At 52.6% G+C, this 24,248-nt stretch overlaps 7 protein-coding genes across 7 annotated transcripts; 3 read left to right on the forward strand and 4 right to left on the reverse strand.

The window, feature by feature from the left end:
* Nucleotides 1-34: 34 nt before the first annotated feature.
* On the reverse strand, nucleotides 35-4,222 carry STEHIDRAFT_102969 (uncharacterized protein). The gene is made up of 13 exons (XM_007308529.1): nucleotides 3,817-4,222; nucleotides 3,720-3,759; nucleotides 3,528-3,658; nucleotides 3,362-3,469; nucleotides 3,156-3,288; nucleotides 2,910-3,095; nucleotides 2,586-2,824; nucleotides 2,143-2,484; nucleotides 1,987-2,070; nucleotides 1,816-1,881; nucleotides 1,637-1,739; nucleotides 1,225-1,565; nucleotides 35-1,143 (listed from the first exon to the last, which is right to left on the reverse strand). The coding sequence occupies exons 1-13, from the start codon at nucleotides 4,144-4,146 to the stop codon at nucleotides 226-228; spliced, it is 3,021 nt and encodes a 1,006-aa protein (XP_007308591.1). The 5' UTR covers nucleotides 4,147-4,222; the 3' UTR covers nucleotides 35-225.
* A 566-nt stretch (nucleotides 4,223-4,788) lies between these two features.
* Nucleotides 4,789-7,687, reverse strand: STEHIDRAFT_161006 (uncharacterized protein; the record flags this gene model as incomplete). The annotated part of the gene is made up of 5 exons (XM_007308530.1): nucleotides 4,789-5,084; nucleotides 5,200-5,394; nucleotides 5,451-7,186; nucleotides 7,249-7,374; nucleotides 7,437-7,687. The coding sequence occupies 5 exons, from the start codon at nucleotides 7,685-7,687 to the stop codon at nucleotides 4,789-4,791; spliced, it is 2,604 nt and encodes an 867-aa protein (XP_007308592.1).
* Nucleotides 7,688-8,338: 651 nt separating this feature from the next.
* STEHIDRAFT_171375 (uncharacterized protein) lies at nucleotides 8,339-13,677 on the forward strand. Its single transcript, XM_007308531.1, has 7 exons — nucleotides 8,339-8,354; nucleotides 8,427-8,526; nucleotides 8,587-8,698; nucleotides 8,792-9,111; nucleotides 9,192-9,306; nucleotides 9,382-10,241; nucleotides 10,302-13,677. Exons 2-7 carry the CDS (start codon nucleotides 8,495-8,497, stop codon nucleotides 13,591-13,593), a joined length of 4,731 nt encoding a protein of 1,576 aa, XP_007308593.1. The 5' UTR covers nucleotides 8,339-8,354; nucleotides 8,427-8,494; the 3' UTR covers nucleotides 13,594-13,677.
* Nucleotides 13,678-13,716: 39 nt separating this feature from the next.
* Nucleotides 13,717-15,583, reverse strand: STEHIDRAFT_84864 (NADP+-dependent D-mannitol dehydrogenase). Its single transcript, XM_007308532.1, has 10 exons — nucleotides 15,369-15,583; nucleotides 15,249-15,315; nucleotides 15,181-15,192; nucleotides 15,068-15,123; nucleotides 14,897-14,998; nucleotides 14,715-14,818; nucleotides 14,298-14,634; nucleotides 14,085-14,228; nucleotides 13,945-14,028; nucleotides 13,717-13,876 (listed from the first exon to the last, which is right to left on the reverse strand). Exons 1-10 carry the CDS (start codon nucleotides 15,408-15,410, stop codon nucleotides 13,784-13,786), a joined length of 1,041 nt encoding a protein of 346 aa, XP_007308594.1. The 5' UTR covers nucleotides 15,411-15,583; the 3' UTR covers nucleotides 13,717-13,783.
* Nucleotides 15,584-15,976: 393 nt separating this feature from the next.
* On the forward strand, nucleotides 15,977-20,541 carry STEHIDRAFT_171377 (FACT complex subunit SPT16). The gene is made up of 18 exons (XM_007308533.1): nucleotides 15,977-16,088; nucleotides 16,149-16,262; nucleotides 16,330-16,414; nucleotides 16,468-16,745; nucleotides 16,804-17,010; nucleotides 17,061-17,261; nucleotides 17,316-17,480; nucleotides 17,537-17,661; nucleotides 17,717-18,140; nucleotides 18,197-18,367; nucleotides 18,440-18,749; nucleotides 18,809-18,924; nucleotides 18,982-19,167; nucleotides 19,234-19,523; nucleotides 19,584-19,719; nucleotides 19,777-19,936; nucleotides 19,998-20,036; nucleotides 20,100-20,541. Exons 1-18 carry the CDS (start codon nucleotides 16,011-16,013, stop codon nucleotides 20,231-20,233), a joined length of 3,219 nt encoding a protein of 1,072 aa, XP_007308595.1. The 5' UTR covers nucleotides 15,977-16,010; the 3' UTR covers nucleotides 20,234-20,541.
* A 72-nt stretch (nucleotides 20,542-20,613) lies between these two features.
* STEHIDRAFT_31852 (Metallo-dependent phosphatase) lies at nucleotides 20,614-21,585 on the reverse strand (the record flags this gene model as incomplete). The annotated part of the gene is made up of 6 exons (XM_007308238.1): nucleotides 20,614-20,813; nucleotides 20,885-20,942; nucleotides 21,003-21,122; nucleotides 21,192-21,257; nucleotides 21,309-21,330; nucleotides 21,392-21,585. Coding segments are annotated over 6 exons (660 nt in total), but the record flags the coding sequence as incomplete, so codon positions are not given.
* Nucleotides 21,586-22,367: 782 nt separating this feature from the next.
* On the forward strand, nucleotides 22,368-24,062 carry STEHIDRAFT_171378 (uncharacterized protein). The gene is made up of 3 exons (XM_007308534.1): nucleotides 22,368-22,707; nucleotides 22,813-22,992; nucleotides 23,060-24,062. The coding sequence occupies exons 1-3, from the start codon at nucleotides 22,424-22,426 to the stop codon at nucleotides 23,988-23,990; spliced, it is 1,395 nt and encodes a 464-aa protein (XP_007308596.1). The 5' UTR covers nucleotides 22,368-22,423; the 3' UTR covers nucleotides 23,991-24,062.
* The last annotated feature ends 186 nt before the right edge of the window (nucleotides 24,063-24,248 follow it).

The following is a 24,248-nucleotide window of genomic DNA, read 5'->3' on the forward strand; positions in this document are numbered from 1 at the left end:
ACACGCGATGCTATCGCATATAAATGTATCGTTTGTTGGTATGGGTATCCGACTATCCAGTCAGGTAAAATTAGCACAAAAACAAAGGTCTAATCAGCTCTGAATCCTCCTACAACATAAATTACCACGGCCAACCCAATGACCGTCACACCCTCCCCACCGCTCCTATAACTTTAAGCCATAGCAGTGACTCCCGCCGATACGTATTACGACTACGAAGTCCCATCAAGCCAACGGATCGAAATCGCCCCAGTCGCTCTTCGAAAGCTGACCCGTCGTCCCGGCCCCACCTCCCCAAGCAGGCTGCACCGGTTTACTCGGCGTCAACAAATCGCCCATCCCTATCCCCATCCCCATCGTTGGCGGCCTCGCAGCAGCAGCAGCAGTTAACGGTGGCGAACTCATGCTCATCCCCATCCCCAGGCCGTTACCCATCCCATTCCCCATCCCATTCCCCATCATCCCGCCCATCCCATTCCCGTTCCCATTCGTGTGCGTGGCCATCATGTTGTTGGTATTCGTGCTCGACCCAAACGAATTCGACAAATCGTAATTCGGTCCACTCTGCGCAGGCTGGATCGCAGGCGCCGACATCGCAGACGTGAACGCAGGTCTCGGCGGACCATTCGGCGTCGTCGCTACGTCCGCCAACGAGAGATTATAATTCGGTTTCGCGCTTCCTCCTCCCATTCCCGCTCCCATTCCCAGGCCTAGCCCGATTCCGTTATTCGACGAGGATAAGGACGAGCCGGTATTTGTAGGCTGAAGAGGCTGCATCATCCCACCCATAGCGATGCTAGGTTGTGATGAATGCGTCGAGGGCCCTGATACAGGCGGAGGAGGGAACGCGGCTGTGTTGAACGAGGACGAATGGATCGGTTTTGCGCCGAGCGGTCCTTTGCCTGGTCCCATTCGTGAAGAGGAAGATGTGGATGAGGAGAAGGAGCGTGTGGAGCTGGGGTTGAGCGTGCTTGGTGTGCTGGGGAAGGAGTTCGAGTTGGAGGTTGTGCGTGGTGGTGTGGGGAGAGTTGGAGGGCGCGATTGGGGTTGGGGCAGGGGGGCGGGTGTGGGAGCGGGGAAGGAGGACGAGAAGGATTGGGTTGCGAAGGGGGAGGGCGAGGTGGGGTTGTGTGCTTGTGAAGCCTGCAACGCGTACCACCCAGAAAACAGCAGTTCAGTTCGACCATCAATATCAGCAGATATGACTAGGAGAAAAAGACAGACCTCAGTCGGCGAAGCCAAAATACTCCCCCATACATCATCGCTCCAATCCGTCCCTCCTCCTGCCCCCGTACCTCCCGCCATCGCCATCGAATCCATCCCCACACCAGCACCAGGATTATCAGCCTTAACCGTCCCACTCGCCCCCGCCACCAAACTCTCAAAGTCCACCGGCTGGCCAAACGCACCACCACTCCCACCTATCCCCGAGCCATTCACGGTCATCGCCGATCGATCCTCGTGACGCTGCGAGTCCCGAAGATACTGGTTATGTTCTTTCTCGACGCGTTCGCCGAGTTTTTTGATGACGCCCATGAAGCGGGTGAATTGGTCGACGTTGAGGACTGTTGATCGCCATGTACGTCGAGTGTTAAGACCAGTGAGATATGAGGAAAGGAGGTAAGAAGGCACGTACGCGGTCCCATCGCCATAACCCACAACTGCGGCAACACCAGCGTCGCGACCGCCTCTCTATCAACTTTCATGCCCATCGCTTCCTGAACTTGTAGCGTTCCCATCTAATAACCCGGCCCACCCGTTCCATCATTCAATTCGCTCGTAACATGGTAATAATGAGGAGATGGGGAAACACACCGTCACAGCGGGCTCTTTCGTCCGGATCTTGGACAGGAGGGGAACGAGTTTCTGTGTTAGGCTTGTCTGTCGTTTATCATGGGTTATTGTTGGGTGGTTGGTTGGTTATTAGTTATGCTTGTTGGATAGTGGAGAAGGATGGAGGAGGAGAGGGAGAGGGAAGAGACGGACCTGGTCTAGGGTCTTGACCATGCTCAGGAACGTGGCCAGCGTCGCGACTTTAACGGACAGGATCCTTGTTTTTGTGAATACCATCTAAACGGTCCCATCCCAATCAATCAGCCCCTCACAAAAGACAAGGTAGAGTGAGTGCGCAAGAGGACTAACCGCAACCCTGGGGAACAAAACCCCCTGCACCTCCGCATAATCAATACTCTCACACAACTCCGGCACCACCCCCAACGCCCTCTCCTGCACCACCGCATGTTCGCTCTCCAGCGCATTATACACCAGCGGCAACACATGCTCCCGGAACACGACCTTTTCGGTTTTGGATTGGAGGGTGGAGAGGTTGTCGAGTAGCGTGAGCATGTTTTGGGGCGGCTCTTTGATGGCGAAGAGGGGCTTGAGGGAAGGAAGGACGAGGGAGGCGAATTGGGAGGGGGTGAGGATGCGGGAGATTTGGAAGATGTTGGGGAGGAGGGAGGGGAGGAGGTGGGGGTCTTTCATCTGTTTGCACCAAGTCCAAGTGAGTGTCAGATCGTTAGCCCCGAGAAAGGGCGCGGGTGGGTCGGATGAATGGAATGGGGTAGGATGGGATGAGCACGCACCTCTTCCAGCAAGGAAGGCAAGATCTTCCTGATCCTCAAGCCCTCACTGAACCGCTCCAAGACATTCGCGAGTCCCTTCATGAACGAAACTTTCTCCTCCCTCGTCTTCCCCGCGAAATTGCTCCGATCGAGGAAATTGAGCGTCGAGATGGGTAGGGAGGAGAAGAAGGCGTGCGAGGGGAGTGATTCAGGCGAAGGTCGGGAGTGCGGTTGACGGGTGATCAGTGTGGATAGCATCGCTATAGACATTGCACATCAGAGTCAGCGAGAGGTGAACGTTAAATTTTGGAGTGGAATGGATAGGATGGAGGAAGAGAAACGGACATTGCAGGTCCCGGTCGAATCTGTCCATTCGCGGGACAGGCCTCCCGGCGTTGTCTCTTATGCTCCCCAGATTCCCAAAGTTCTTGAAGGGAGCGTCGCCTTTACTGTGTACGGCATATGTCAAGCATCCGAGGGAATACATATCAGAGGCGGTCGTCAGGACCTCGTCCAGCGCGTATTCCGGTGCTAATAAGGATCCATTGTATGAGTATGTAAATTGTTTGTGAAGGAAAGAGGATGCCTTACCGATATAATCGAACGATCGTTGTGTGTATGGGTTCATCCTGCTGTCGAACGTTGGGAACTCCCAGCTCGTTGCGGATCCGTCAGGGCGTCTGAGAGGGATAGTCAGACCGAGGCCTCCGAGTTTCCAGTCGCCCTATAAATTATGTATGTTCCACGACATCAATATTCAGCCCTCATTCGGTGAAGTCAGACGAAAGGAGGCGTACGGCGTTGTTGATGAGGATACTCTCGGGTGTGATGTTAGAGTGGATTATCCGTGCGGAGGTGTGCAGGAAGGCGAGGCCTTTGCATATCTGGAGGATACCTTTCTGGATCTATTGGACAGTCTTGTTCAGGTCTTTAGTTACACATTAGAAAGGGGACGATACATACTTCGACTTCATCCAGGTCGACGAGTGGCGAGTGATGTGGCGACGCAGGGATGGATAGGTATAGAGATGAGAGGAGGGGTTCCGTGGCGAAGATGAGCTCGCTGCGTGTTTCTTCGAGCGGTTCAACGACCTCTTTTTCAAGGACGAATAAATACGCGTAATTTCTGGCGTATAATAGCTGCTTGAAACTGACCTAGTATGGACGGATGCCGTAGCCTACTCAAGGACGACGCCTACTTCACAAATGAACGTCATATTCTCATGCCGGCCAAAACAAAAACAGAACAGACCTCAGTCTTCAGCACCTCCATCGTCTTCTCCTTCGCTGCCGCCGTCATCCTCTCCATCTCCGCGCCCCGCTTCTCGAACGTCCACACGCTCACCCTCTTCCCCGTCGTCTTATGCGCCGCGCTCTGCACCTTCCATAGTCCGACCTGGAACGGAGGGGCGTGTGCGACGGCTGGGAGCGATGCGGACCCGCCTGAGCCTGATGAGTTTTGGACTGGGGTGCCGGAGCGCGAGGAGGTTGCGGAGGAGAAAGAGGTCGTTGAGGAGGGTCCGAAGGTGTAGTTTTGGGAGATATTTGACCGGGAGAAGAAGGATGAGGCGGCGGCGAGCATGGTGTTGTATTATCTTATCGTCCAGAGTTCAGGTTTACACGCTCCTGGATGGCCTAGAAGATGGTATCGCGGCCAGCAAAGTCGTCTGAGCAGTCCTAAGAGGTGTTGGAAGCACTCGAAACACAGATGCCTCTAAGATTCTGTGTGCGGCGAAGTCCGAAGGGGCCCTGTGGCCCAATCCTCTGGTGGCGAGATACTTACAGGACTTCAGGCTTTCAGAAAGATGACATCCAGCGCACAGACAAATGCAGATAAATATTACATAAAATATAGACTAACGAAGAAGTGTACGAATGAGAACGTTGTTGTACAGAAATTCACGACAAACGGTAAGATAGCACGACCGTGACTTGGAGAACCAGAACCCCACCACGAAACCCGTGCATAATGCAGACATAATCTTGCAAACTATCCCACCAACATCCTCCTCCACTCGAGACTAAAGTGCAGCCATCAAGGTGTCCCCCTCTGGCATGCACCAGCCCCGCACAACGACGGAGCATCCTCCGTGGCTGTACGCGACAGGTCTCGTTCTCTATCACCACTCTTTGAGCCCTCCAGACTCTGATTCTCATCTCCTCTTGTTCTGCTCTAGCAATACATGCCACATCTTTAATGCCGTAGATGGGTGCATAAAGGTCGTTAGCGAGTGTCGCCTTTTCGTGCGAGTATCGAGACGGTTCTTGTGCTTTTGTAGAATATGCTTTTGTGTTGTAGAAATAGCGACAGGACGACCAAGGGTGTGTTGCCCGTGATTTGATGTACGGAGTTGCGATAGCTGCGGTCCGTTGGAGGAGGCCATATTTGTGCGATTTGTGTGGGAGGCGATGACGGCGTGGGAGATGGGAAGTTGGAGGTAGAAGCAGGGGCGAGGGTGGCGATGAATGCGGAAGTTGGGATTGCGACTGGTGCGAAGGAGGGCGTTGGTAATGTTGAGCCTATTTTCTGCGAATAGAAGTCAGTATACGTGCAATAGACAAAAGATGAAGGGATATGGAGACGTACGTGTTATATCCTCTCTCTGCGCCCCGATATATCACCTAGGCCGTGCACCACATATCTCATCCTTCCACAGTCCCAACACCGACCACAGCCATTCCTCCTCAGAGACCACGGCGCACACCGTCAGGGCGTCCCCATCAGGCATATGCGAAGCCGCATACACAGGCAGGGCGTCCCCCATCTGCATACACGGCCCGTCTCTCCCTTCATCCTTCCCTTCCTCCATCCCTCTCCTCAAACTCCTCACTACCACTCCCCGAACACCCCGCCCCGGAGCCTCATCTCTCACGAATCGAACAGACTGTCGTCGTCCTGCATCATCGTCGGCGTCATCATCCAGTCGACTTCTTCGAGGATGGGGTCGTACAACGAAACGTTGCCTTCCATCTCCTTCACCCACTCGTCGTCCTCGTCCTCATCCTCCTCGAAAAACGCCATCTCCTTAACCCACTCCTCATCCTCGTCCTCATACTCATACTCATCCTCGTCCTCATCCTCGAAAAACGCCATTTCCTTAACCCACTCCTCGTCCTCGTCCTCACTCTCATACTCATACTCGCCCTCGTCCTCCTCGGCGATATACCAGAGCATCTCAAGCTCCGGGTGCGAACATTCCCTCGAGATGAGGTTATACTCGAACAGAGCGAACTCGCCCTCCGAGTCCCAATCGTGCGCCAATCCCACGATCCCCTTCTCCTCCTCCTCCTCCTTCTCCTGCTCATACTCTGACACCTTCTGCTCATATTCACCCTCGATGTCGACGTTGTCCTCATGCTCCTCGATGATATCGCAGAGGAACCCAAACTCCGGGTGCGAACACGCCATCGAGACGAGATTATACTCGAACAGAGCAAACTCGCCCTCCTCCAAGTCCCAATCGTGCGCCAGTGCCTTGATGGGTGGGAAGCATCCCGTAATCTCGGCTTTGGTCCCAGCGAGAAGACTCTCCAACCTCTCGTCCGCTTCGTCGATCTCTTTCTGTGCTTCGGGAGAGATAAGACCGAGCGAAGAGATGAAGGAGATGTCGACGTCGGCGAAGGAGAGGTCTGCGAGGGAGTTTGAGGGGCTGGGCTCCGGGAGCGGGAGGAGGAGGAGAGATTGGGTCGCGCTTGGGAAGGCGAAGATGGTTGAGGTGGGGCTGGCGGTAAGTGTAAGGACGGGGGTGGGAGGGTCGACGGTGATGGCGACCGTGGGCGTAGAGCTGGGACCGTCGAGGGGCAGCCTGAAGTTCGCGAAGGCTTCGTCGTCGAGCGCCGGTGAGGTGGTCAACATCCCTTCCTCGGAGGCACGGTTCTTCTCTTCCGGTACGGGGAGAGCGATGGCGGCGACGCTGATGAAGGACACATCACCAAGGGGGAGCGAGAGGTCACCAAGGGACAAGCTGGAGCCCGGGAGGAGGAGAGACTGGGTGGCGCTTGGGAAGGCGAAGATGGTTGATGTGGGGCTGGCGGTGAGGACCGGGGTGGGAGGCTCCAGAGTGACGACGGGTGTCGGGTCCTCGAGGTCCATCCTGAAGCTCGCGAAAGCTTCGTCGTCGAGCGCCGGTGAGGCGGTTAAGGTGCTTTCCTCGGGGGCCCAGTTCCTTTCCGGTACCAGAAGAGCAATGCTGGCGACACTGATGAAGGAGACATCACCGAGGGGGAGGTCACCGAGAGACAAGCTGGAGCCCGGCAGGAGGAGAGACTGGGTAGCGCTTGGGAAGGCGAATATGGTCGACGTGGGGCTCGCAGTGAGGACAGTTGACGTGGGGCTGGCCGTAAGGGCCGGGGTGGGAGGCTCGAGGGTGACGATTGGCATAGCATCGTCGAGGGGCATCCTGAAGGTCGCGAAGGCTTCGTCGTCGAGCGCCGGTGAGGCGGTTAAGGTGCCTGAGGCGAAAGTGTCCTCGGAGGTGGATGTAGGGACCACGAAGGGCACCCTGAAGTTCGCGAAGGCTTCGTCGTCGAGCTCCGGCGAAGCGGTTAAGGTGCTTTCCTCTGAGGCACGGTCCTCTTCCAGTACGGGGAGAGGAATAGTGGCGACGCATGACATGAGGGAGCTGAATGTGGTTCCGGTCAGTAATTGTGATCGGTAGATAGCCCAAAGAATAAGTAGACGTACAAGACTTGGGGCTCGACGGCCTTCTCCTTGACGGATTCCTCGAGGAAAGACAACGAGGAGTTGGAGAATTGAAGTGGTGCGGCTGCCTGGGAAGCGAGACATTGCTTGGCACATGCGTTAAGAGATCTACAGTCGAATGTTTATCAGTCAGACAGGTAGACGTAGATAAATCAGAGAATGAAACATACCCAATCCTCCTCTCTGTGCTCTTCACTTTCACTAGGCCTTCCAACATGCTCAACACCGAGCACGAAAACTCGAGCGTGGGCAACTCCTTCTCCGAGGGCATAGAAGGAAAAGGCACCGAGTTGGGTTTAGTGGGGTCTGAGGTAGAAGGGCTGAACGAGAAGTCCGCCAGAGAACCGCCGACTAGGGAGATGGAGCCGGAGGTAGTGAGAGTACGAGTGGGAGCTGTGTTGCATGGGCTGAGATGGTCCATGATGGTAATAGACATATTCGCAGTAAAGCTGTGGTAGTGTTGGTGCTGATAGATTGAAGTTTAGCAACTCGAAGATGTGGAAGTAAAGAGCTGGATGATGAAGGAAACCTCAGCCCCCAAGCCAGATTTTATATTTCTCTGGAGACTCTGCTAGGAAGTCTCGGGAACGCGCAAGTCTCTAGATATCCGAGGACCGACAGCCTACTTGGCGTCTGGGACTGGGAGATATGTCTTGGAGTCAGACCAAGACCACTGTCAGGCTCGGACCTTGACATAGCGGTTTGCAAAGTGTCTCACTCCCAGCCAAGTGAGGTGTCGCCGAGTCACCGACCCCAGCGGGACTGCAATGTATGGACCATGGAAGAGATAGCAAAACACGAATAAAGTTATAACCCCCGTGTAATCCAGTTCCAATGAATGTGATGTCCTTATGTTTTGTGGGCCATTTCTACGGCTAAAACAACACGGAGGAGGTGGCGGTTTGAGACGAGTCGAAGACGCCACAGTCACGCTCAAGATCAAGAGAGCGGCCCGTGCGGCCCGTGTTACAGCACCGTGACGATCCTGACGCGTCGTGTCACAAGAAGCGCTTGACCTCGCTTGACACGCGTTTGCCGCGTTCGCTCATTGTTTTTGCATCCGGAATTAAAGCTGAAGCCTAGGAGAGGTAAGTGGTCTTCGTGGAGGTATAAATAATTGGATTTACTGCTTATGAAACATGTTCTTTTATTGTCTTTAGACTGTGTGACCACACCCTAGTCGCAGTGCCAACCTCGACTCGGAATCTTCGCGTCGTCCAAGAAGCGAATGCCAGGGAGGACTGGCCGTAAGAAGTCCACGTAAATACTTGGCAAGCCTACGCAAAGCTATATTCATACTGATTTATGTCAAATATCAAGGAGGAGTTCGTTCACGACTGATGAAGACAGTCTCCTCGTGAAATACATCGCCAAGTACGGGCTCATCTACTCCGCGACGGGGCAGAAGCTCTATGACATATTAGTGATGGACGTGCGTCTTCAACCCTTTGCTATTCTGTTTCAACCGTGTACTGTTCTTTTTGAAGAATATCAGACTACTGACGATAGACTCTCAAACAAACAGAAGGACTCACTCTGGCCATGGTCGGCTGAGCATCCCCCTAGCTCCTGGAGACAACGCTACATCACATATCGTCATGAGTGGTTCGATGAGAGAATCGGTAACTATCGGAAGGAAGAGGGTTTCACCGAAGCTTCCGTTGCTGAATCTCTCGGTCTTATTGCCCCTTCGAGGTCTGAAGGAACTCCCGAGATCCAGGCAGCGCAGGAGGAGGGCGCGAACACGATTGGGAAGAGAAAGAGGGATGCTGGCGAAGGAGATGATCAGAGTAAACGGGCGCGAGTGGAGGGCCTGACCGGAGGTGAGAGTTCGAGCCAGAAAACGTAAGTCTTTGCATTCACTTTCACATGCCGAGGAAGATGTGTTTCGGTTTGCTTTCATTGACGTTACATTCGCTATCCAGGTGGACGGAATTTTCGGAAGCCGAGAAGAAACATTTAGTGAGATATCTTGCTGAGCATTCACTGAGTAAGAAAGGTCGAAGTGGAAACACACTGTATAAAGGTCTCGTCGGTGATGTGTGTCTTTATTTCTATCCAGCATGCTGTCTGCCTGAATGATACAAGTGACTGACGAGTTTGCCTTCTTGACAGCCAGCGACTCAGTGGTGGTCTTTCAATCACCCATGGGCGTCTTGGCAGAATCAGTATACAAAAAACCCCGTTTCCTACGATAATCGTATTCTGAACTACCAGAAGCGGATAAAGGCCAAAGCAGCGCCGAGGGTCAAAGGTCCGCATCCCGCTTCTGTTGAAGAAGATGACACGGAACAGGGCGAGATAGAAAAGATTGTGGAGGCAGATAGAAAAGATGAAGCAAAAGAGAACGAGGAGGAGCGAGACCAAGCCCAAGAACTACAACAGCAAGTTGGCAAGGAGCAATTGCCTGTCGAGGTTCCGCGACCAGAGGACGACGCCGCCGAACCCGTGCAAGACGATACAGAAGAAGCACCCGTTCAAGAGCTCCAGAACCCCGTCGCGTCTACTTCCCATACTGCACACTCTGATCGACATCCTTCATCCGTCGTCGCCTCTCCCCAAGCCAAACGCAAGAAGCCCCCTCCATCGACAAGTGCCATAGCAGGACCCGGTCCGAGCACGCAACTATCTAGGAATCGCGCTAGTGAGGAAAACGCACCTCCTCTTCAACCACCGAAAGCGACACAGCCTCATCAGCGTGCCGTGGGCCAGGGTGTGGTAAAGGGTAACCCAAAATTGTCCGCGGACGCCTCATCGAAGCAGCATACGGATGAGCCAAAGAAGGGAAGGGGGAAGGACGTAGCGAAGAAAGTGGTTGGGAAGAAACGGTCTTACCCGACCTCAAGTACCGATGAGGACGAGCCTGCTGCAACCTGGATAACGAAGGATGTGATGAATCCTGATCGCCATCGCCGTATGCAAGAGGTGGAAAGGCTGTTGTGTTCTGGGCCTAGCAAAGTCGGCTCGAACGATAGGTAAGTAACACGTCGTTTTCTACAGGATGAGCACTCAACTCAATACGATGTTTTCCTTAGGCCTACTCAATCCGACCGTACTTCTGCGACTTCCAACCCTTCTTCCGCCGGAAATCGCCCTGCCTCACTCTCATCCCAGCCCAAGCTTGCCCATCCACCTCATCTTCAGGTATCACAGGAACCTACACCCCCACAATCTGGCGCTAGCGATATCTCGCGCGTCGTCACCCCTGGTCCAGGAACTGAGCGTGCGGTTGAGCCGGCTGATCGTTTCTCAAGCCCTTCGACTGTTGTTCCGGAGGACGACGCAAGACCCGAACCTCCATCGGGCGAAGTTACGGCTCCGAAGCCTCTCGTCAAACGTCGAAGAATGCTCAAGAAGAAGAAGGCCAGTGCTGGCAGCGATATGTTCGTATCCTCTGACGAAGGCGAGAAGGACGCCACTCTTTCGCAGCCGGTTCAAGCATCCGTCCCCGAGTTGGTACCACCATCGACCACACCATCTTTACCGCCTCGCCGCGAGGAAGGTCCATATATCAGTGCTCTCTCTGGCCACGCAGGTGAACCGAGGCTTTCGCCTGGTGGACGGCGACTGAGCGGAGTCGCTGAGGATGAGCAACCAAAGAGTTTGGAGGAAATTTCTTGGTCACCAAAGCGTCAGGACGAAGCGCGTCTATCTCAAGCGTCTCAAGACAGCACGAAATCGAAGCCAAAACCTGGGGCGACCGCAAGAGTCACTACTACTGCGAATGTGGCCTCTACCAAGTCAAGCGCTGGAAAGCCATTGGTAGCGGAGTCGAAGAAGCCTGCTTTACACTTCCCGGAGCCGTACAAATTGCAGGATGATTGGGCGTCTGCGACAAGTACCAACGTCTCGCCCACACCTGCTCCTCGTCATCAAACCCATGGGCAGCAGCAGCAAGTCGCTCATTCGCTGGCTGAAGAAGAGACTAGGGTTCCCCGTTCTGCGTTGGAGAGGTTCAAGGCGGATCGCGTGGCGTCAGAGAAGCAAAAAGAGAGCCCGCCTCCATTGGTCTCAAAGAAACCGCCTCAGGAGAACGCAGTGGCTTCGTCTTCTAGAGTTCAGCTGCCACCGTCGAGACGGTCTGATCCAGTCCCTAGGACTGAAAGCTTCATGGACGAGCCGACCGACCTTATTCCTCAATCTATCAGTTCTCCTGTTCGACCTCTCCCCGCAGCGGAATCGTCTCCGCACAAGGTTTCATCTACCCCAGGACAGAGCATACACACTTCGAAAACTGTTCGTATATCACCAGATTCTCATTCGGATGAACGGGGCCGTCGACAATCGCGTGGTGCCAATACAGGAAGCAGAACATCGGGCGTAGTTCCATTCGATTTCAGTACATACCGCAGTGGTTCTCGTGCCAGCCTGAGACCAGGACAAAGCAGACTTCGACAGTCACTTTCTATCACAGATCTTACCGAGGACACCAAAGTAAATTCGACAGACCGCCTTTCTTCGCCTGGTCTTTCCAATCAATCTCGCAGTCCTCCCAGGGACCTCAGACGCTCGAGCCATGCCTTTACTCCTATACATACTCCTCGTGCACAGTCCCTAGTGCACACCCATCGTCGTCGTGCGACTTCTTCCCTCTCTCATGCCATGTCCGGCCGGTCATCACCACTGCAGCCGGACCCCCGTCGTGAGTCGATAGGCCTCAATCACGGTATACAAACTCCGTCCCCTCCTCCTCTCCCTATCCAAGAACGCACTTTCATCCACAACTTCGGCTTCCAGAAGATCATGGAACAGCTGGTCAAGGACTCCGGGTTCTCTCCGGAGACGGTGTTCGCCGTGCTTGAGCAGACGAAAAGCTTGGAGGAAACCGATCGGAGGTTGACGGATGCGAAAACGGCCGCTCTGAAGGTTTTGCTTGCTGAAAAGGCTGCTAGAGAGGCCGACGCTGATACCGAAGAGGAGGAAGGAGAGAGCGGCCAAGAAGAAGATGATGAGAGACCCGGGTCCGACGACGAATTTGCCGAGTTGGTCAGAGAAGCTCGAGGTATTCCCCTAGGTGTCAACGACAGCAGTACACCTGGACGTTTTCCCCCTACCACTCCCGCATCCCAAGGATCTTCTACTGGTTCGACGGTGAACCCTTCACCTCAACCCGTGTTTACGCCAGCTGGGAGGCGCGCACAAGAATTTGTGGAACTGGTATTGAAGGGTCGGATACAAGACGCGAAAGAAAGGGAGGTGAGGCGGAGCAGCCATGGTCTGATTCGGGACGATTCGGTGAACGCTGAGGAGTCGTTCAGGGATGACGGTGAGATAGGACAGGACGATGTAGAAACCGAGACATACACCGACGAAGAGCAATCTGAAGAGGTTGGAGAGGAAAAAGAAGAAGAAGATCGAGGCGGGTCAGAAGATGGAGAAGTTAGGGAGAGCTCGCCGATTTCCGAACTTGCAGTGGAGGACGATTTGACTCGGTGCGTATCTGCCGACGCGAGTCAAGAGCGTGATGTGGAAGATACTGTGGCACTACCGACCGACTCGGATAGTCCTGATAACGACGACGAAGAGGAGGAGAATGACTTGATTCGTCCGGAGGACTGCGAATATCATCCAGTACAGCCAGAATCACAGTCAACGGACGAAGAGCAAGAGGAGGACGAGCAGGATGAAGAGGAGCTGGATGATGATGAGCACAGCGGGTCGGAGTTGGCTGAGGAAGGACAAGATGAGCAGAATAAGGCAGAACGGGATGACGAGCAGGAAGAGGAAGAACGACTCCAAGTCCATGTTGGTGCGCAGGACGAGGAAGAGGACGATCAGGAGGCAGAGGCAGAGGAAGAGGCCGATAAGACCGATCAGGAGGCAGAGGAAGAGGAAGAGGTCGAAGACGAGATAGAGGTCGAGGAACAGGTCGATGAAGAAGAGGTTGAGGAACAGGATGAAACGCACGACGAGAGATCGGACGAGGAACCGCAGGACGACACTGAAGACAGCGAAGTAGAACAGAACCCATCTGGGGAAAGCGATACAGAGGAGAACGATGTTCAACTGGTGGATGAAGAGAATGGGTCTGACGATGCGGGTTCCTTTGAGGAGGAGGATTCGCAAGACGCAGAGAGCGATGGATCAGAGGAACAGGAAGGTGAGGAAGGTGAATACCTTCCTCGCCTCACCGAAGCTCCTTCACCTCCACTCAGTCCGCGCACTCTCAACCGGAGGAGACGCAAGGCCGAGATGGACGAATATATCAGGGCACGGGTAAACCACGACGAAGAATTGGCCAACGCTCTTGATGCTGGTGAACCACAATTCTTGTGGGCGATTAGCAAGAGACTCCGCAGCAAGTTTCTTGTACCGGAAGACCAATAGCGTCTCCTTATAGGCACTCGCTGTTCAGGATACATTTTTTGTCTTACACTAATGGAATATATATTGTAAAAACTTGAATTTTACTCGCAGCAAACCAGTGTTTATCCCGTGAAGTAGGTCTGTGACAAGTCTAGTTCTCTACGATAGTTGTACATGTTACTTTCGTGCCGATGGTTCTTTCTCCTGAACTTTAGACGGCTTTAATAGCGATCTTCACCGCAGAACGGCTTTTCATCTTGTCCAAAGCCTTCTGGAAATCGTCAAGGTTGAATTCATCGGTGACCTATTCATATGATTCTCTCAGTCATGATCATCTCGACGTAGGAACAAATGACAACAACGGGGACTGACTATGCCTTTGGTCTTGATTTTACCGGATTCGAGATAATCTACCGCACGAGGGAAGCAATAGGCCTGTGCGAAGGAGCCAAGGATCTGTGGAAAGAGCGCTATCATGAGCTAGTTTCATGAGAGTGTGCAGAGGGACTGACGGTAATCTCGTCGCCGAAAATCTTAGAAGGAGGCCAGTGAACGCGATCGGCATTGGCGTAGACACCGTAGATCAAGAGCTTTCCTCCCCGGCGAACGTAATTGATCGATTCATTCGCAATGCTTTCGACTCCAGTGGCCTCGACCTATTGAAATATGAGCTGTTAGTGGCAGTGCGTTTGACCTTCGTCTTTGGTCGGGCCTATTGTACTTACTACGACATCGAAACCATACGGATTATTCTCCTTCAGTTGTTTCCACTGCGCTTCGGGATCAGACCTATCCAGCTCAACGTACTCATCCGCCACATCCAGGCTCTTGGCGATATCCATCTTGATACCCTTGTTGGCCGCCAGCACCACCTTCGTTGCGCCGTTGATCTTCAAAAGCTGGCACATCATCAGACCAGTGGGTCCAGAGCCAATCATCAGCACTTCAGCACCGACAGACATCCCTAGCTTGTCCATTCCGTGAATGGCACACGCGGCAGGCTCGAGGAGTGTGGCTTCTTTATCTGACATATTGCTGATCTTGTAGACCTGCTTTCCGGCGCTTCGAGTCGTAAGCAAGAACAAGGTGAATGTCAGCCTTTGCTGATACTGAAGGGAAAATGAAACAAATGTAGAACTTACAAGGTAACGAACTCGGCGAACCCGCCTGCCATGCTGACACCTTTGCCCTCGAAGTTCTCACAAAGAATTCCTTTGCCTCTGCGGCAGTAGAAACAGTCGTCACACTAAGACAAAGTAGACGGTCAGCTTCGTTTTCCACAGTGTTGTGACGGTTGAGAACATCGTATGTCAAGCATACGTACCAGAACACCAGGATCTGCGACACACCGGTCGCCCACAGAGAGCCCCTTCACATTCTTCCCTATCGCCTCAATCTTTCCGACGACTTCGTGTCCCGGAATGAGCTGTAAATTACAAGACGATTGGAGCACCATGAATATACATGAGAATTCAACATTCTGTGCATCACTCACTGGAAACTTGGATACGAATTCGCCTTCGTGGACATGAGAGTCGGTGCCGCAAATACCTGAGGGATGTAGGTGTCAATGCCTTTATTCCTCTGACCTGATGACAAAGAGATTACCGCAGTAGGATACTAAGAACCATCTGTTAATACGATTATATCCAAACAAAGCATGTGGTAGTGCTAACCTTTAACCAACACCTCTTCGTCCCCGATTTGAGGTACGGGCACCTCGAGTATCTCAAAGTTGCGAGGCTGCAATGGAGTTTGGGAATTGCTCAGAGGATCATCGCAAGATCGAGGCATACCGAGTGATAGTAGACGGCCTTCATTGTCTCTGGAATCGGCATTGTATGTGGTTTAGATTATGAGGGCGTCGACTCGAGTGAGATTGTAGTTGGATAAGAGAACGAGGAACTGTCCAGCTGACGTTGTCAATCTGGACACGCTGTATATATACATGACGAGCTGTTCGCCTCGTTTCCGGGAAAAGACAGAAGCGTACAAGACCAATCAAGTTGATCCTGGACACGGTTGGATTTCTAGAGAACGGACCGTATACGTAGACCAATACGATTATCTATCGGTGTGATATGTCTCCCCGCCCTTCCCGCCACACAGGCACTGAGCACTCACACATCAGGACCTATCAGGACCAACGCTGCGGTCTGTCGCTGGGTGTCCTCAAGTTCACAGTGGGCCCAAAGAACACGTACGATTGATTTTAATCAACCGTTTTTGGATAAAAGCGACTCGGTGACATCGCTGCAAGGATGGAGTGGCGTCGTGGCAAGAGCGAAATTGCAAATGACGCCCAACGCTCGATAATACGCGTTTCAATCTCCGCCCGAACGCGGCGCGTCAGTGGCGAGCGCGTCTGAATCACATAGCTTGCAACTCCTTCTTTACCACCACCAGCTTCCCTTCCTCTTCTCCTTTACGACCTACTCATGGCTGAGCAGGCAAAAGTGCAGCTCAACGCGGAACTCTTTAACTCACGACTCAAGCATCTAATTGAGTCCTGGACAGTGCGTTGAGTCCTCTATGTTTACCCATTAGCAGCAAAGACTGACGAGATAAAGTTGCAGAGGGCCGGAAAGAACGATGACTATAGCTCGATAGCTGACGTGGATGGCATCTTTGTTGCTGCTGGTGACCCTGCCGGAGAGGATGAGCCTGTGAAAAAGGGGGCGGCGTTCCAGGTGCGTGCTTTCGGGAAGGCTGATGCATGGCGCTGTTAGTTGACTCGGAGATGGTTTCCATATACAGACATGGCTCTTAGGGTATGAATTCCCAGCCACTTTCTTGCTTTTCTCTAAGGAAAAGCTCTCGATCCTGTGCTCGGCGTCGAAAGGTGCGTGAGGCTTGTTCTCGACCAGCGTGGCCATCCTCACATTGTCTTTATAGCACGCATCCTCGACCAGCTCACGAAGCATAAAACGTTCATTCCCGTGGAGATCTTTGCTCAGGCCAAAGCAAAGGAGCCCACGAATGATGCTATGCCCAGATTTTTGGCCGAATACACATCACATTCTCGTGTCGGGACCATCATCAAGGAGACGCCGACTGGAAAGCTCGTGGATGAGTGGAATAAGGCCCTTAACGCGTCGGCAAAGAAGCCGGAGGTGAACGACGCCACACCTTCGGTCTCCTCAGTGATGGCGGTCAAGGACGAAGAAGAATTGGTGAGTTCTCTTTTGTTTAGTGTTTCCGACGCAGGAGTAACCCGACCTTGACTTCAAGAAAGCGACGCGGATAGCTGCGAGCCTCACATCCACCTTACTTACGCATCACATTGCCCTCAAACTCGAGCAAATCTTGGACCGTGAGACCAAGATTACGCACGAACAGTTCGCTTCGCAGATCGAGGCTCGGTTAGGGTATGGCGAAGGAGACAACGCGAAGGGGCCGGATATGAAGGTGTGGAGCAAGGGACGTGGACTAAACGAGGTAAGTCTTTCTCTCCTTGGTACTAGAATTTCAGTTCATATCCGCGGTAGGTGGACTGGCAATCCACAGAATTCTGTTATTCCCCAATCATTCAATCACGAGCTACAAAATCGGGCTACGACCTGAAAACCACAGCAGAATCCTCGGAAGACAACATGTCGCACAAAGGCGTCTTTTTGGTGTCCGTTGGAATGCGTCACAAAGCCTACTGTGCAAATGTTGGTCGGACACTTATCGTCGATCCCGATAAGGTGCGTATACAGGTTCTGCGTGGACGGATTTTGTTGCTGAACCTTCGGCTTCAGGAACAAGAATCTATCTACCATCTATTGCTGAATCTTCAAACGGACCTGCTTTCGAAGATGAAGGACGGGGCAGTCATTCGGGACATCTACCATCACGCTCTTTCCTACATCAAGAAGCAGAAACCTGAGCTCGAGAAGCACTTCGTCAAGAATCTTGGTTTTGGCGTAAGTTTGCATATGTTTACGGTCCAGCGCCTATACCTAGACTCATCTATGTGCAGATGGGTATCGAGTTCCGCGACTCGGCCTATCTTTTGAGCCCTAAAAACGGTCGTCAGCTCAAGACGAACATGATCTTCAACCTCTCTCTTGGGTTCTCTGACCTTGAAGACCACGAGAAGAAGAAGTAAGCAGGTTTGGCTCCGACGTCAGCAGATTGCTCATAAATCATCCATCGGCAGGTATGCTCTGCAGCTGAACGATACCATCAAGATCGGACAGGACAAGTCCATCTGTTTGACCGAAGGCGTCAAAGCCGCAAAAGACACTCTTTTCTTCCTCAGCGAGCCTGACGAGCCTAAGCCCGCCAAAAAAGCGCCAGCCAAACCTGTCACCAATGGCAGTTCGCCCATGAAGAACAAGACCGCCGGAGGAAAAGTGTTGAGAAATAAGACGCGTAGCGCTGCCCAACAGGAGGTATTGCAAACGGCCGCAGCGAGGATCCACGAGCATCAGAGGGAGCTTCACGAGCAGCTGCAAACGAATGGACTCGCGAAGTACTCAGAGGAGGGAGATGGGACAAGCGGGAAGGAGGGCAAGTCGTGGAAGAGATTCCAGAGTTACAAGGGCGAGGCTGCGTTACCGAAGGAGACAGAGAGTCTACGGGTGCGACAGGCTTCTTCCGTCATGGGTGTTTGGACGAGTGCTGACGCTCAGTGTAGATATTTGTCGACCGCAAGGCGCAGACCGTCATCTTGCCCATTCATGGATTCGCCGTTCCGTTTCACATCAACACGATCAAGAACGTCAGCAAGAACGAGGAGGGCGAGTTCACGTTCATTCGTGTCAACTTCCAAACTCCCGGTCAACTCGCCGGGAAGAAGGAAGATACGGTAATGCGGTCCTTGGTTCGAGCACTTGAGCGAATTCTAACCATCATCATTTCACGTTATTCTCATTCGTAGCCTTTTGAGGACCCAGACGCCACCTTTATCCGCTCGATCACGTACAAGTCGAGCGATGGTCATCGGTTCGACAGCGTTACGAAGCAGATAACGGACTTGAAAAAGGAGATGAACAAGCGGGAACAACAGAAGAAGGAGCTTGCGGATGTCATCGAACAAGACACGCTGATCGAGGTGAAGGGCCGGAGGCCACATAAGCTGCCAGAAGTATTCGTACGGCCGGCCTTGGACGGAAAACGGTTGCCTGGTGAGGTTGAGATTCACCAGAACGGTTTGCGCTATCAATCGCCCATGGGGACACAGAAGATCGGTGAGTACCTATGTTCTTGTCGTCTTCGCAGCTGGATATTTACTCTTCTCGTGTCGCAGATATTCTTTTCAGCAATATAAAGCATCTATTCTTCCAGCCGTGCGACCATGAGCTGCTTGTCATTCTCCATATTCATCTGAAATCGCCTATCATGATTGGAAAGAAGAAAGCTCACGTATGTTATCATCGCTCTATCTTGAGACAAGAACCCTACTCATTCCGTCTGCTCTAGGATGTCCAATTCTTCCGCGAAGCCTCCGATGTCCAGTTCGATGAGACGGGGAACCGGAAACGCAAATACAGATATGGTGACGAGGACGAAATTGAGATGGAGCAGCAGGAGCGCAAACGCAGACAGATGATGAACAAGGAGTTCAAAGCCTTCTCTGAGAAAATCGCCGAAGCGTCCACGTCATCGGTAGGTTTCGACACCTGTCCTTCGTTTCGTTCTACCACTTCACTAACATTTTTCTCAACGGCCTAGACTGGCGACACACTCGAACCTGACATCCCCTTCCGGGAGTTATCGTTCGAGGGTGTACCCTTCCGCACCAACGTCCGCCTTCAACCCACGACAGAATGCTTAGTTCACCTTTCGGATCCTCCTTTCCTTGTCGTCACGTTATCCGATATCGAGATTGCGTCACTCGAACGTGTCCAATTCGGTCTGAAGCAATTTGATGTTGTGTTCGTCTTCAAGGACTTCACCAAGCCACCGCTGCATATCAACTCGATTCCGAGCTCGCAGCTGGACGATGTCAAGAACTGGCTGGAGTAAGTCGTCACGCTGTGTATATATTACCGACGTGGTGCTCGGACTCATTGGGTTTATAGTTCAGTGGATATTCCGATGGCGGAGGGCCCCGTTAACTTGAACTGGGGACCTATTATGAAAACTATCAACGACAGTCCTTACGATTTCTTCCAAACTGGTGGCTGGCACATTCTTCGGGGAACTGGTGCAGCCGATGTAAGTCATCGCCTCACATACCCCTAACATCTAACTGACTCGACGGTCCTTTTACAGAGCGACGAAGAGGATGATTCCGATGAAGAGTCGGTCTTCGAGGCTGGGGATGTCGAGTCCGAAAGTGAGGAGAGCTCGGACGCAGGGAGCGACTTTGACGACTCGGATGCCAGTGAGGACGCCAGTGGATCTGACTTCGACGACGACGATGAGAGCGAGGGTTCGTTTTCTTGGTTTCGCTCCTGCTTATGCTTTTATTCCTGACTGATTTTTGCTTGCAGGTGATGATTGGGACACGCTAGAGAAGAAAGCCGCGAAGTGTAAGTGCTTTGTTATTCACCTTGCATTCGTTCACAACTAAACGTTATCTTTCTCCTTTATAGCGGACAAGAAGCGCACCGAGGCTGGTATCGGTCACGACTCTGACGATTCAGACGACCGGCCGAAGAAGAAGGCTCCTGCCAAAGGTAAATCCAAGGCAAACGGCAAGGCGGCTAACGGCAAGGGTAGGCGTTGAACGTTGAGCCTTGCTTTCGTCGTGCATGGTGTCTGCACTCCTCGTATCTGTGCGGTTGAGTGCGTGTATAGTTCTTCCGTTTGTCTATCTGCGTCCTGCGGCGTCCTGTTCTTGTATCTCTCTCAGTTGAAGTGCAGTATCTTCCTTGAATTTCCGCGTGTAGTAATGTCGTCGTTGTCGTCATCGGTTCTTAAGTTCGAGTGTCTGAATCTGATCTCATTCTGCGCATGGCTACATCATCCCCCATCCTCGGATGGTTCATTCATCAAATCCACGATGATGGGTTGTCCTCCCCAGGCTATCGCGGCATTCACTGACACCCGATTTCTATGAGGAATAGTCCGATCTTCATTCTCTTGTTGCTCTGCACTGTTTGCGGGTCCTATCCTGTTAATATCGACCCCATGCCCTTCGTGAATGTGTCCGAAAACATGCAACCGGCAGCTTGAAAGTGCGTCCATCTTGGCCCGGAGGTGGGGACATCCGGCGTGGACACCTTTGAGCGTTTCGTCCTGGATGCCGTAGGGCGGTGTGTGGGTGAGAAGGATCTCAGTATCCGATGGGATGCGACTATATATTTCTGTGGGGTGCAAAGATGAGGATGGTCAGTTCATTCGGAAGTGGCCTTGCGGATGGGTTAAGTTCACTGACGGTCTGCTTCTGTCGCAGTTCGGTACTGGAAGGCACCAGATGCGTAGCGCGGGGCTGCCTGGTCAATCCGTTAGCGCACTGACCGCCGCCAACACAAGGGTGAACTTGAAGAGCTCACTGGCGAGCCGTAGAACTTCCATGTCTTATCCTGTGAGGTAGTGATTGAGACTGCTTCATGTTCTAGGTAGTGTATGCCGGCTTCAGTGGCGGCTTCGTCTGTTACTGTCAACTGTGCTTGCTCTACGTCCTGTAAATAATTCAAACGGAGTCAGATGCTAGAAGTAATGTACTGGTCGCGACAGCTTACGGCTAGCGATATACCTGTGGCACCTCGATGGCGCCGCGATTTCGCCCAAGTGCTGTCCAAACATAACTTCAGAAATATAGTCAGCGCCTTGACTAACATGTTGAAGATAGAGCTCACATCGTGATTTCCAGCGATAATCCTGATGAGTTATGAAGTACGTTAGTTGCCGATTTGCTGCATAACAAGGTCATACCGCCTACACTTTATGTGGATGAGGTAGTCTCCTTAACCACGCCATAGTAAGCTTGAGATCATACAGGTTGCCGTCGCGGCAGAGGTCCCCTGCATGAATGAGAACATCGCCATCTGGGATGCTCCAGGTCCATTTGGTCTTGGAATGCGTGTCAGAGATGCAAACGAATCGCGTCCACGTTTCTCCTGGATGATTCGGAGGGTGATGTGCATCGTAGTCCGTATAGACTTGGTGAGTGGTATCGAAAACTTCATGAGGCTCGGCCGCCATGGCAGGAGATGTAGATAGCTTAGTAGTGACGTTCTGTCTTTTCAACAATACTAGTAGATTGTTTGCAGGCACTCCGAGTCAGCATGAGCACTGACCAAGCCAAGACCAAGCACTGACTCGTCGACGAGCAAGGTGAGCGTAATCTTTCTTCTCTGGTACTATATTTTCATAGAGATTCAGTCAAACGAGCTTGAGATACTGTAACATAGACCTTCAGAAATACCGAGGAGCGAACTGATCAGTAGTTGGCCTTTGCCAGACAATTGCCAGAGCACAGAGTCAGTGCGAGATGGTTGAGGGCTGAAGTTGGGGGCCACCAAAGGGCCACACAGCGTAATAGACGCGGTAGTTGCCGATGGGCGGCATGTTCGCCGTATCTCCATTTGTAACACAGCTCGTTTCTTGACCTTCGACCATCACGAGCAAACCGTTCGCAGCAGCAATGCGCACCGCTGAAATATCATACACTCACTATAGGCCTCAAGCTGGGTGACACGATGCCGGACAAAGACCGACTCGAAGGAAGCCGCCGGGAGCATCAAAAAACGTGCTCGCAAACGCTAATGAACGCCGCTTTCGTTGATTTCATTTATTTCGGCTGCTTTTGTGGTTTTGCCTCGGATTCCGACTCTTAGCGAACCTATTTCCGGTACCGGTGGGGCTCCATAAATTGCCAACCCTCGCCTCCTCATTTCTTCTTTCTCTCCTGCTCGCGCATAACGCTTACCTTTAGCCATCTCTGGCCCCAACTTCCGGAACCATACCTTCTATGAAGCAGCCGCCATATCTCTCTCCTGAAATTCGCCAGACGTTTCAAGATGCTCACCTCAGCTCATCGCTTTCCGTCGGTGATACGCTCACGAAGTTCGTGTTCACCGTATCATCCACCACAGCGAAGTTGAAACACGCCATGAGGAAGGATAGTACAGGCAACTTGGTCTCTCATGTATCTTCCTCTTCAACTGCATCCCAGTCGTCCTCGTCGTCGGATGAGCCGAGCGGTCAGGAAGCTCCGGTGAAACAGGATCAAGAGCTTACGGAGGAACAGGCTACGTATGTACCTCGGTCTGCCTTACTTCTCACTTCGTCTGCACGTTCCAAAGTACTCTTGTTCGCTCCATTCAGTCAAGACAACTCTGATTGATGTTCCCCCTCTAGCGCTAATTCGTCCGCAGACACTACGAATATCACAGGACCCGCGCGTTCTACATCCCCAGAAGTCAACACGATTCCGTTCCCCAGTATCTCAACCAAGACAGATTCCAAACTCGTATTGGACAATGGTTTGGGTCTACGCGAGACGGAGTTGAAGGTCGAAATCAAAGGAACGCAGTCTAGGTTCGTAACACTTTCTCATCCCGAACCAGTGATCACGCTTGTTGATGTACCCGATTAAATTATCCAGTTTTCTCCGTACCACCTCAACTACTCATACAGAAACATCTTTAACGCATCGAGAAGCCCCTCACGCCGTCACTTTTCCTGTCGAACCTGTGCCCCCTCCTAGGATACGCACACGCTCTAGTTCCTTCGTACGACGGAAACCCGGAGATACTGCCCAGGAGCAAGCTCCATTACAAGATCCCTTGGTTGCTGACGCCGATACCTCTGATCCTTCATACGAAGAATTAGACGTGGCGGCGCCGGATCTCCCCGCTCCAGAAACCAATACTTCTTCACGATGTTTCCACCCTGGCCCTTGTCATCACGGACCTCTCGACGATGCCATGCAATCCATGCTGCTCGACCTCTTAACCACAGTCTCGGACGGCGAGGAAGAGGGCGAGGGAGAGATCGGGGATCTGTCGTTCACTCCCGGCCAGGCGGAGGGCGAAGATTTGGAAGACATGCAGGAGATATGGGATGAAGAGGAGGTAGATTTTGGCACTGCTCTGTGCGAGTACGGGGAGACTTCCTCTCACGTCATTGGACCGCTCTGGCGATTTGAAGCGGAAGATGGACAGCAAGAGGATGAAGAGGAGCAGGAAGCGGACAGTGCAGAGGGAAGCGGTGATGACGGGAGGTTGAGGGTCTCTGCCTTGGTAAAGCGAGATACTTCGACGAAGGATGGTGTGCCGACATACACCATGGTTTCAAGGCAAGTCTCGCACAAGTGGTCAGGCTTGCTTGCGATAGTCGATGAGGAGGTCGAGGAGCCTCAGGTAGAGGGTGAGGCGCCGGACAGAGGTGATAGTGAGGATGACGATGCAGCCTCTAAGATACATGAATTCCCGGATTCTAATGGTAGTGAAGAAGCCCCTCGGCTGTATCGACCTCTCAGTGGGGTGGATTGGATGGAGGAGGACGATGATCTGCCTGATTTATCGGACTTTTGAGTATATGATACTGATATCATCTCTTGTTGTTTGCTTCCCGTATGATAGCTTCCCCACATAATTAATTATTACACTTCACAGCATAACTTGAGGATTATTCCATGGGCTGACGGTCTTTCACTCCGACCATTGGTTGGGCACTGATACTAGCGGCGAACCACGTTCACCGGTAATTGCCGCAATAAAAACAAGATTTCGACCCCCCACCTTCACACAACTCGGGCCTTCACCAGAGTACCACTCCCTAGGGACCTTTAC

This window comes from Stereum hirsutum, assembly GCF_000264905.1.
Source record: "Stereum hirsutum FP-91666 SS1 unplaced genomic scaffold STEHIscaffold_15, whole genome shotgun sequence".
NCBI classification, from domain to species: Eukaryota; Fungi; Basidiomycota; class Agaricomycetes; order Russulales; family Stereaceae; genus Stereum; species Stereum hirsutum.

Excerpts from the sequence above, each read along its gene's own strand:
- STEHIDRAFT_171377 (XM_007308533.1), top strand. The coding sequence starts at position 16,011 with ATGGCTGAGCAGGCAAAAGTGCAGCTCAACGCGGAACTCTTTAACTCA. Across the intron at positions 18,368-18,439 it reads CCGGGAAGAAGGAAGATACG|CCTTTTGAGGACCCAGACGC; the intron begins GTAATGCGGTCC and ends TCTCATTCGTAG. Across the intron at positions 20,037-20,099 it reads AGAGAAGAAAGCCGCGAAGT|CGGACAAGAAGCGCACCGAG; the intron begins GTAAGTGCTTTG and ends TCTCCTTTATAG.
- STEHIDRAFT_84864 (XM_007308532.1), bottom strand. The coding sequence starts at position 15,410 with ATGCCGATTCCAGAGACAATGAAGGCCGTCTACTATCACTCG. Across the intron at positions 15,316-15,368 it reads AGGCCGTCTACTATCACTCG|CCTCGCAACTTTGAGATACT; the intron begins GTATGCCTCGAT and ends ACTCCATTGCAG. Across the intron at positions 14,229-14,297 it reads CGTATGGTTTCGATGTCGTA|GTCGAGGCCACTGGAGTCGA; the intron begins GTAAGTACAATA and ends ATATTTCAATAG.
- STEHIDRAFT_171378 (XM_007308534.1), top strand. The coding sequence starts at position 22,424 with ATGAAGCAGCCGCCATATCTCTCTCCTGAAATTCGCCAGACGTTTCAA. Across the intron at positions 22,708-22,812 it reads CTTACGGAGGAACAGGCTAC|CGCTAATTCGTCCGCAGACA; the intron begins GTATGTACCTCG and ends TTCCCCCTCTAG. Across the intron at positions 22,993-23,059 it reads ATCAAAGGAACGCAGTCTAG|TTTTCTCCGTACCACCTCAA; the intron begins GTTCGTAACACT and ends TAAATTATCCAG.
- STEHIDRAFT_102969 (XM_007308529.1), bottom strand. The coding sequence starts at position 4,146 with ATGCTCGCCGCCGCCTCATCCTTCTTCTCCCGGTCAAATATCTCCCAA. Across the intron at positions 1,882-1,986 it reads TGGTCAAGACCCTAGACCAG|ACAAGCCTAACACAGAAACT; the intron begins GTCCGTCTCTTC and ends GATAAACGACAG. Across the intron at positions 1,740-1,815 it reads CGAAAGAGCCCGCTGTGACG|ATGGGAACGCTACAAGTTCA; the intron begins GTGTGTTTCCCC and ends CCGGGTTATTAG.
- STEHIDRAFT_171375 (XM_007308531.1), top strand. The coding sequence starts at position 8,495 with ATGCCAGGGAGGACTGGCCGTAAGAAGTCCAC. Across the intron at positions 8,527-8,586 it reads ACTGGCCGTAAGAAGTCCAC|GAGGAGTTCGTTCACGACTG; the intron begins GTAAATACTTGG and ends TCAAATATCAAG. Across the intron at positions 10,242-10,301 it reads AAAGTCGGCTCGAACGATAG|GCCTACTCAATCCGACCGTA; the intron begins GTAAGTAACACG and ends TGTTTTCCTTAG.